Genomic DNA, 9821 nt, shown 5'->3' on the forward strand with positions numbered 1-9821 from the left:
GCCCGGGGTAACAGGCCGAGCCGGCCTTCTGCCGGTCTCCAGTAGGTTCCGAGCCGCAGACGCGCGCGCACAGCCGGGCCGGACGGCTCCCGCGGGGCGCGCACGAGGCCCGGACGCCCGGCGGAGGAGGTGCGGCGAGGGCCCAGGTCAGGCCGGGGGCCCTGGGCCGGGCTGCTGGCGGTCGGCGCTCCGATAGAGCTCCCCGGGCCTGGGCACCGAGATAGCCTTTGGCACCGGCCTGCGGGGGCAGATAAGGCTGCGGAAGTCGCCTAGTCACCGGCCGCGGGCAGAGGGCGGCGGGCTCCGCTGCCACCTCCGAGGCCTCCGCCACTCGGAGGGGGGGGTTTCCAGGCGCAGGGACGGGCTCTTGGCTCCCGCTGCCTGACTGCTTCTCTCCCGCAGCCCAGAGGAGGCCCGCCTGACGACTGGGTTGCCATGGCATCCTACTACGACATCCTGGACGTGCCTCGGAGTGCGTCCGCCGACGACATCAAGAAGGCGTAAGTGCCGCGGCGGCGCATCGGAAGCCTCTCGCCTCGCCCCCCACCATGGGGCCCTCGCAGACACACCTGGAGCAGGGGGAGCCAGGTCCTTAGAGAGCACTGAGGGGGCTCCCTCAGAGTGACACCTGAAGGGAGGAAGGAGACCCCTGGAAGAGTAGAGAAGTTCGCCTGGACGCTGCCCTGTGGGTCCTTCTCCAGTGTCTCCACCTCCCCTCCCCTCCCTTTCACTCCACTGCTCCTCCAACCCCCAGCCCCTAGGTGTGGGCTTTTTCAGGATGCAGTGCAAAGACGCCCAGGCTCTGAGAGGAGGAGGGGCCAATGTCGCTCTACTCTCCGTGGCCACATGTGCCCCCGGCCTTGGCAGCCCTGGTCCAGTGAGCCCCCAGGGAGGGGTTAGGCCGGGATTTTCTCACCCTCACACTGTCATCTGCTCATAAGTATGGTCCTAGCACTGGCTGCAGAGAGGAGAGAGGAACTCCATGAAAACATCGCGACAGAGGCAGCCTTGACAGCTGGGGTAGATGGGATCCCAGTGGTGAAAGGACAATAGTGGGCTAATGAGAAAATGGGTCGTTCAGTTCCTTGGTGGGAAGGCCTGCAATTGTCCCCTGACGCCGCCTCTGAACCCACTTCCTGCAGGTATCGGCGCAAGGCCCTACAGTGGCACCCAGACAAGAACCCGGACAATAAAGAGTTTGCTGAGAAGAAATTCAAGGAGGTGGCCGAGGCATATGAAGTGCTGTCTGACAGTAAGGGCTGGATCAAGGCAGGGCCCAGCACATCACCCCACCCACTTCATGCCCCATTTCACTCCTTCCCAAAGCCATGCCTCTGCCACCACAGTCTCCTCCGTGCCTTTTTCCAACCTGGCATTTAAGTCTCCCCTCCCCCACACATGCAAACAGGGACAGCTCAGTGTCTACTCCCCAGGGTCTGGTAGGAGCAGCATGGCCTACCAAGGGGAAGGAAGCAGGACAGGGAGCGGATGTGCACTGACTCCTCTGTGCCAGACACCATGTGTACTCTCCACGAGTCCTCACAGCCATCCTGTGAGGCAGGCTTTATCACCCCCATTTATAGGCAAGGAAATTAACTTGTTCAAGATCACACAGAGCTGGACTATGAATCCAGATCTTTTACTCGTTCATTCATTCACTCATTCAAAGAGTATTCACCGAATGCTTATGGTGCCAGGCACTTGTTGGGTGCCAGGGAAACAGTGGAGGACAAGCAGGCACTGTCCTTGTCCTTAGGGGTTTGTCATATTCTGGCCAGGGAAGACTGGCACCAACCAGGTAAATACAGAAACAAGGTTATAGATTGTGAAGAGTATTCCAAAGCATAGCAGCAGTGATGTGAAAGGGAACAATGGGCACCCGATTTTGTTAGGGTGGTCACAGAAGGCCTCTCTGAGGAGGGGACATTTAGACGAAGCCCTGATTAGTAATAACAGTAACAATTAGCTAACATTTATTAAGCACTTACTGTGTGTCAGGCACTATGCTAAGCAGTTTACGTGGATTATCTCATTTAATCTTTGCCACAGCCCTAGGAGGTAGGTGCTGTTATTATGTCCATTTCACAGATGAGGAGGAACCAGCTGTGTGAAGGGCTGAGCTGCGGCTAAAATCTATTGGCCGAAAACCCCTGGACACTGTGCTGCTCCCCAAATTTCAGTCTCTGGGCGGTCCTCTGAGGGTCCTAACCAGGGAGGGGAGGCCGTTATCCCAGAGCGAGGGAGAAATGATCTGGTCTCTCTTTCCAGAGCATAAGCGGGAGATCTACGACCGCTATGGCCGGGAAGGGCTGACAGGGGCAGGTAGGTGGAGTGGGAGTGGGGGTGGTGGTGCCCAGGGATGGAAGTGGATCAGGGAGGAGGGGGGAGGATAGGTTCTTGCATTGGATATGCTCTCTGAAGCTCCTGGTCATGCCTTAGGTGGGATCCCCTGGCTCAGGGCAAGATGCACGCCCTAAGCCACCTCCTCACCCTGCCTCTCCTGCAGGAACTGGCCCATCTCGGGCGGAAGCTGGCAGTGGTGGGCCTGGCTTCACCTTCACCTTCCGCAGCCCTGAGGAGGTCTTCCGGGAGTTCTTTGGGAGTGGAGACCCTTTTGCAGAGCTCTTTGGTGAGTGGACTCAGGAGGCCCCTGAGTGGCTCAACTTCCCCCTCTTGGCCTGCCCTTCTATCAGCTGGGAGGCCCTTAAGTAGGAGGCTGAGAGGCAAGGAGAATTCCAGACAGAAGAATCGGATTGGGGCGGGGCGCGGGGTTTAGGGGTGGGTCCAGTGAGAGCTGGGACAGAACCTTACACATGCCAGAACCCATGTGACTCAACAACAACACTTCACAGACTCGCCTTAGTAAATGACAACAGTGCATTGTTAGCCTCCAATAACAGCTATGAAAGCAAGCCTCGAAGCATCATGTGACAATAATAACATTAACCTTAACCTTCACAACAGATACCATTTTTGCATGATTAATATGTGCCAAGTATTTTACATCCTGTAGTGAACCCTGGGTGTGGGTAATTTTATCCCCATTTACAGATGAGAAAACTGAGGCACAAGTAACTGGCTTAGAGTCACACAGAAAATGGTGGAGCTGGGACTCCTAGCTGTTCCTGCCTCATGTCACATCATGATTATCTGCCTGCACTGAAAGGGCTGTCTGTCCTTCCTCCCTCTTTCTCTCCCCCTCTTCCTTCCTTTATTCTTTATTGTAGACAGAATTAACCAGTGAGTGTTTTCATATACAGCGTTAAAAAGGAATTTGATTTTTGTTAGCCCAACCAAAACAAGCAAAAAAAAAAGAGAGAGAGAAATGTACCCAGTTGTTTAGCAGCTTGTGTTTCTAGACTTCAATGCAGGGGTCACACATTTCTGGGGGGGAACCTCTTCACCAGATGACTGTTATTCTGTTTACTTGTTGCAGATGACCTGGGCCCTTTCTCGGAGCTTCAGAACCGGGGTTCCCGACACTCCGGCCCTTTCTTTACCTTCTCTTCCTCCTTCCCTGGGCATTCCGGTAAGCACTGTCCCTTCCTATTTCTGTAAGCTCTGAGTCTTGGAACCCCTGGCATCAGCTTGTTGCTTTTCCAAGCCCATCTCCTGTACCTGGAGCCTTACCTCTGCACAGATGCGCGGGAGGTGCACCGAGGTTCCTGGCCCTTGGTGCCGGCAGCAGGCAGCATACAGCCTCCACCTAACAACCTCCCTTCCTCCTCCTTTGTCCCGATGCTAGATTTCTCCTCCTCATCTTTCTCCTTCAGTCCTGGGGCTGGTGCTTTTCGCTCTGTTTCTACATCCACCACCTTTGTCCAAGGACGCCGCATCACGACACGCAGGTGAGGGCTCCTTCTGGGGCCATACAGAGTGGAAGGGTTTGGGGGGAGGGGAGAGGTGGGAGTTGTGTACAAATAGAAGTCAGCTGCTGAGGGCAGGGCACGGTTTTCAGTGGCCAGAGCCTGAACCAGCAGCTGCAGGACTTGGGCACTGCTGGTGGACTGAACTGTGCTGTCTCCCACAGAATCATGGAGAATGGGCAGGAGCGGGTGGAAGTGGAGGAGGACGGGCAGCTGAAGTCAGTCACAATCAATGGTGAGGAGCGGCTCCGCCATCCAGTCCCTGGCAGCAAGCCCCATCCCTAAAGCCCCCTCCCCAAACTGCTCCTCTCTGTTTTTTTTTTTTTTTTTCAAAAGATGACCGGTAAAGGGGATCTTAACCCTTGACTTGGTGTTGTCAGCACCACGCTCAGCCAGTGAGCGAACCGGCCATCCGTATATGGGATCCGAACCCGGGGCCTTGGTGTTATCAGCACCGCACTCTCCCGAGTGAGCCACAGGCCGGCCCCCAAACTGCTCCTCTCTGAATTCCCGTGGAGCTGGGAGAGAATGGCAGCCACAGGCCAGACTGGCAGGATCAGAGAAGGCAATCCTGGGGAAGAGGACAGAGGAGTCTCAGAGTGCTGGCTGATCACCACCATCATTAGTGGGGTGCTTTTCGTTTGCAAAGGACTGTACTATTTTTAAAGCACTTGCACATATACAACGTCCCTGGTATTCTTAAAGCATCCGGGGGAATAAGCAGGGCTGATGGTATTTGCCCAACTTTTATTTGAGGAGGCCAGGCCACAGCATGGTTAAATGACCCTAACTCCCAAGTAGCCCCAGGCCCAATATTTTTTCCTACCAAGTAAGGGGTAAAGCCAGGAATCAAACTCAGGATGCACAATTCCTGGTGCAGAACGCCATGCTATACAGGATTGTCACCATGGCTAACCTTCCATGCCTACCGATTGTGGAAGCACCGAGTTCCAAGTACTGGACATGGGTTGTCTTATTTAATCACTGGAACAATTTGAATATGTGGGCACTTCCATCACTCCCATTGTAAACATGAGGAAAGGGAGGCATAGGAGGTTGAGTGACTTGCCCAAGGAGACAGAGCTCCTACCTGGTGGAGCTGAATACCTCCCTGTGCTCATAATCACTACCTTAGGTGCCAAAATGAACACATGCTGATTCCAAAAGGGAGGCTGGAAGGGATCAGGGTTGTTACTTCAGGAGGCGGCTTGGCAGGACGCCCCTGGCCTGGGTCAAGGGCCTCATGGTGGCTGTGCCTCTTGCAGGTGTCCCAGATGACCTGGCACTGGGCTTGGAGCTGAGCCGTCGTGAGCAGCAGCAGTCAGTCACCTCCAGGTCTGGGGGCACTCAGGTCCGGCAGACCCGCGTGTCACACCCCTCTGACAGCGACCTCTCTGAGGATGAGGACCTGCAGCTTGCCATGGCCTACAGCCTGTCAGAGATGGAGGCAGCTGGGAAGAAACCGGCAGGTGGGCGGGGGGTGCAGCGACGGCGGCAGGGGCAGCCCAAGGTCCAGCACCAAAATCCAGGCATGCTGGGGACCCATGGGGGTGCAAGGGGCGAGGCAGCCAAACGCAGCCCCTCCCCAGAGGAGAAAGCCTCTCGCTGCCTCATCCTGTGAACACCAGGCCCAACCCGACCTAACTCAGGTCTTGACTGGGGGTCTGGCACACTGTCAGGGGAGCCAGGAGGAGTGTGGCCTGAGATGCAGGGGCTCGTCTCCAACTCCATGCTCCCTCCACAAGTTCCCTTCTGGCCCACGCACTCTGGTGTGGACTTGGGATTTGCTGTGCTCAGCTCAGGGCTCATAGGTCCCTGGGAAGCCAGGGTGGGGGGGTGTCAGGGAAGTGGGAGGGAGGAGCCAGGATCTTCTTGGATGGGGAGTTTCTGAGAAGTATTAGTGGTTGGAGTTGGGCCTTTGTGCCCAGGTCCTCTGCCGCCTTTGTTGCTGATGGTGTCAAGGAAGGAGGACTTGGCCTGGAGTTCTCTGAGCCCAAATTGGCAGCTACACTGGGCAGCAGTGCAGGCTGAGTGGAGTCTCCCGCTCTCCTTGTCCAGCTGCAGACACCCCACTCTGGTTTCTGTGCAGCGTTGAGCTCTGACCATCTCTGTTGCTTCCCTTCTGGTGCTGTTTCTCCTTCCTTCCACTCTTCTCTCTGCAACTCCCTTTGGGCCGCACCGCTTGCTTTCACTGCCGCCTGCCTAGGACTCCCTTCTCCTTCCTTTCCGAGAAGGCCTCAGTGTGGCGAGGAAGATGCTGGGGCTGGTAGGGCCCTGAGGTCTTCTGGGGAGGCTAGCTGGGTGGGACGGGAGCCTCTCAGAGTCCAGATTCGGAACCGGAGTCCACTCCTCCTCCCTTCCTCTTGCTGCCTCAGCCTGCCCCTGGCCTCGGGACTAGGCAGAGGTGAGGCTGGCTAACCCTGGAAAGGTGGGATAGGGCCAGGGTAACCCAGGAGGGAGGCCTAGGAGGGGACTGTACCCCCCACCCACCATGCATCAGGGCTCAGGGAGAGGCCACATGGCTAGCCCAGGTCTGCATGCTCGGCTCCATCCTCCACGGCTTGCTGCTGACCCTCTCTCCTGTCACCCCGCCCCCGCTCTCTCCCCAGATGTGTTCTGAGTTGGATGGCCGGGATCCAGAATCGCTGCACGGTTTCAACAGGACAGCGCTCCCCCATGCGCTGGGAGGGGACACTCCATTCCTCTCCCTCACCCATGGCTGAGTGTAGTGCTGTAGTGTCGGGGCCTGGGTGGTGGGTGGGGCTGGGTGGGAGGCATCAGTAGTCTTATCCTGTGAACTCTCTTCCCCCCACCATCTGGTGCTGTCTCTTGAGTACTACAAGTCCCAGAATGCAATGCACTGGCCTCATTTCTGGTATGTCAGGCTTGGGGGAAGTAGTGCGTGGTTATGGAGCTGTGCATCTTGGGACATGTAGTTCCAGCCCACATAGGCCTGTAACTCCCTGTGAGACGAAGGTCTTGTCTTTTGATTTGTCCCTGGCAGGGGTGGCGAGAATGTGGGTGAAGGGGGAATGATCAGAGCCTCAGTTCCCTTGACACCTCTCACTAGCCCCAGGGTTAGAGTGGGCAAATCAAAGCCCTGCACATTTGGGAGAGAGTCTTTTCCTGTGGGCAGCCTGGGGTCTGAGGAAGAAGCCAGGGCAGGCAGCAGACTAAGCAGGGCATGGGCTCACAGCTTTGAAGGGAAGGCTGTCCTTGTGGGGCCTGTGTGGCCAGGATTGGCACGTGAGGGGAGCTCGGGCATGCTGCTGCTTGTATGGCTTTCTTTGGCCCCGATCCTGCTACCCATTCTTTCTCTCCGACATCATGAGCTGCCTCTCCCCCTCCCTGTCTGGGGAGCCCAGTGGCCAGGGAGGGGAGTGGTGGAGCCGGGATGTTGCCAGCCTGTACGCTGAGCCTCAGAGACCTATCAAAGCCAGCTGGGCCGAGCTCAGACAGAGGGAAACACTGGAAGTCAATAAAGCTGTTTTGAGACCTTGGTGGTACACTATGTTTCTGTTCCTCCTTTCCAGGTTGGCCCAGGAGGGACCCTGTGGGCCCAGTGGGTGACACTTCAGGCCTTACTTCTTTTATGTCCAAACAGCTAGAGGTGCAAGCCTTGTCAGTTGACAGCAGAAGTCCCCTCTTTGACCAGGCTGCCCTCCCCAGGGATGTTGTGCAAACCTGAGAGATGCTTACATTCTTTGCCTTCACCTTGGAAGCCCATAATGGGTTTTCCCCAGCAGCTGATGTTCCCCTAATGAGGGGACTCACCACCAATACTCCATGGCACAGCTAGGACCAGACTAAGTTGAAACTCAGCTGAAGCCCCTTGGCAGTTTTCTTAGCTCACAGCCAGAGGAATGAGCCAGGGGCACGTGGAGTGGCACAATTCCATCCTACCCTGTGTCCAGGCCCCAAATTCATCAGGGCCCAGGGAGGAAAAAGGAGGCACCCCTCCCCTTCTATCTCCAGCCACGGGACAAGCACTTTTCCGTTGTCAGGCAGGGCGGTGGAGCTCCGCATTGCCTCTCTTCCATTTCCGGACAGGCTCTCTGCTTCACTTTCAATAGCCAGAGGGCCTATAATGTATTTTTCTCAAAGTGAAGCAGCAGCCTGCCCTGAGACGAATTTCAAACCCCCATCCCTGGAGAGAGAGAGAGAGACTGACTGCTGGAAGTATGCAAAATGGCTGTTTTCCCCCCTTCTAGCCTTTGAGATGTGTCATATATTGTAGTTGAGCCTCAGCAGATTACAGTTGCGGCAGTAGGAGGGTCTGTGGTCTGCTGGCTGGTCTCCACTCCCTGCGCTGGGCAGATGGTATTCGCCCTAGTTTTCATTTGAGGAGACTGAGCCTCAGCACGGGTGAGTGGCCCTACCTCTCAGGTAAGCCCCAGACCCAAGGCTCTTTTCACCTCATTTCTATACATACCACCTTTGTCCAAACCACCTCATGACATGTAGGTAAGGTCTCCTCCCAGGACCATATAGCATGGAGGGTTCTGGGAAGGGGGGGGGTGGGACAGAGAGGAAGAAAGTGTCCCTAACCCCCAGGAGAGTGCCTGTTCTGACACCTCACAGGCCTGGCCTAGTGTCACTATCAGAGATTTGCTATAGTTTTGCCTAAGGTGTGACAGGCATCTTGCCAGTGGCCCCTCGTTCAGTCCTAACCTCAATCCTTCATGACAGATGTTATTCCTGAGGTTGAGGGGCAGGAAGCAGCTGCCCTAGAACTGAGAAGAGAGGCAATAAAGAGACTAAGCTGCCTGGTTTCGAATTCTAACCGCACTACTTACAAGTTGAGTTACTGCAGGCAAGTTCTGTGCTGCAGTCTCGCTGTCCCTCCATAGGCTCTGTCGTGAAGGTTAACTGAGCTTGTACGGAAAGCGCCCTGGAGGCTGCTGCCGCACAGGAAGCGCAGCATGAAAGCTAAACCCGACTGCCTCATTTTCAGTAGCTATTGTTCAAACCCAGGAGAGCCTGACTCCACAGCCAGCACTCTCCCCAGACTGAGGCTGGGGCTGGACTCTGGAAGCAGAGCAGACAAATGCGTAGGAGTCCGGGTTGCAGCTGCACAGACAACACACTAACTTTATTCACATAGATACAAAAGTAGATTTTTCTAGAAATGTTCTCTTGTGCCAGAGGGAGAGCAGTTGAGCGGCACGTGGCAGGAGGATGGTGGGAGGAGGCCTGAGGGTGAGGGCAGGGAAGGCAGAGTGCCAGAGTGTGGGTCAAGGAGCCAGGCCAGGGTGGCAGGGGCTGGGAAAGCAGCAGAAGCCAGGCCTGGTGAACCTCCACCCTGTGCTGTCCACACTGGAGGGTGGGAGAGTGCACCTGACATGTTGGGAGCATCCAGAGCCACCAAGAGTGTGGCCAGGGAACTTAGGCAGGAGAAGGCTCCAGGTAGAATTGCTGCCCATGTCCTTTGCTCTCCTCCTGGCCCACTGCTGGCTCCCCCGTGGGATGCCCTGGGCTCCGCATGTGGGGCTGCGCAGGCCTGCCCCTTCCCACCTCCCCTTCCTTACATACTCCTCTTGGAAGGGCTGGGCAGGCCCACAGGGCCAAGATGGCAGGTGAGGGGGTGAGGCGCGGGGCACAGATAGATGCTCACACAAGCAAAGAGGGGATGGAGGCTGGCTGCCCCCCGAGGGGCCCTGTGGGTCTCACTGGGGTAGGGCCTTGAGGATGGCATTCACCTCCTCTGCCACCGCCGTCAGGGCAAATTCAAACTGGTCCTGGGGAAGGACAGTGGCAGGAGGGTCATGGGGAGACCTGGCTTCTACTACTGCCCCAGGGGTAACTTTGGGGGAAAGCACTGGGCAGGTCCCTTGGGAGGAGAAGAGTCCTCCTGGGGGAGGTACAGAGGCAGGTGGCAGAGGCAGGCTGCTGCTGGTTTCTCTGGGGTGCTAGGGAAGGATGGCAGCTAGGGTTGGGCAGGGAGGCACAGTCACC

The 9821-nt window shown here is 56.6% G+C and overlaps 2 protein-coding genes across 4 annotated transcripts in view; one reads left to right on the plus strand and one right to left on the minus strand.

Moving 5' to 3' along the window:
* On the plus strand, positions 1-7372 carry DNAJB2 (DnaJ heat shock protein family (Hsp40) member B2). 2 transcript variants are annotated; one of them, XM_063088724.1, is made up of 11 exons: positions 1-146; positions 403-500; positions 1143-1252; positions 2269-2322; positions 2507-2629; positions 3437-3529; positions 3746-3848; positions 4031-4101; positions 5132-5335; positions 6073-6270; positions 6476-7372. In XM_063088724.1, the coding sequence occupies exons 2-11, from the start codon at positions 436-438 to the stop codon at positions 6484-6486; spliced, it is 1032 nt and encodes a 343-aa protein (XP_062944794.1). In that variant the 5' UTR covers positions 1-146; positions 403-435; the 3' UTR covers positions 6487-7372. The 2 variants fall into 2 exon arrangements, with proteins under 2 accessions (XP_062944794.1, XP_062944785.1); XM_063088715.1 differs by having other exon boundaries at positions 1-129.
* Positions 7373-9041: 1669 nt separating this feature from the next.
* Positions 9042-9821, minus strand: part of PTPRN (protein tyrosine phosphatase receptor type N) — a 20884-nt gene continuing 20104 nt past the window's right edge. For both annotated transcript variants that reach the window (XM_063088704.1, XM_063088695.1), the window contains 2 exons: position 9821; positions 9042-9604 (listed from right to left, as the gene is read on the minus strand). The exon at position 9821 is cut by the window's right edge and continues 73 nt beyond it. In XM_063088704.1, the coding sequence (XP_062944774.1) occupies positions 9533-9604; position 9821 (73 nt within the window). In that variant the 3' untranslated portion in view covers positions 9042-9532. The remainder of the gene's footprint in view (positions 9605-9820) is intronic.

This window comes from Cynocephalus volans, chromosome 1, assembly GCF_027409185.1.
Source record: "Cynocephalus volans isolate mCynVol1 chromosome 1, mCynVol1.pri, whole genome shotgun sequence".
In the NCBI taxonomy this organism is placed as follows: domain Eukaryota; kingdom Metazoa; phylum Chordata; class Mammalia; order Dermoptera; family Cynocephalidae; genus Cynocephalus; species Cynocephalus volans.

Coding starts and splice junctions, on each gene's coding strand:
- DNAJB2 (XM_063088724.1), top strand. CDS start 436: ATGGCATCCTACTACGACATCCTGGACGTGCCTCGGAGTGCGTCCGCC. Junction 2,323..2,506: donor GGAAGGGCTGACAGGGGCAG/GTAGGTGGAGTG, acceptor CCTCTCCTGCAG/GAACTGGCCCATCTCGGGCG. Junction 3,530..3,745: donor CTCCTTCCCTGGGCATTCCG/GTAAGCACTGTC, acceptor TCCCGATGCTAG/ATTTCTCCTCCTCATCTTTC.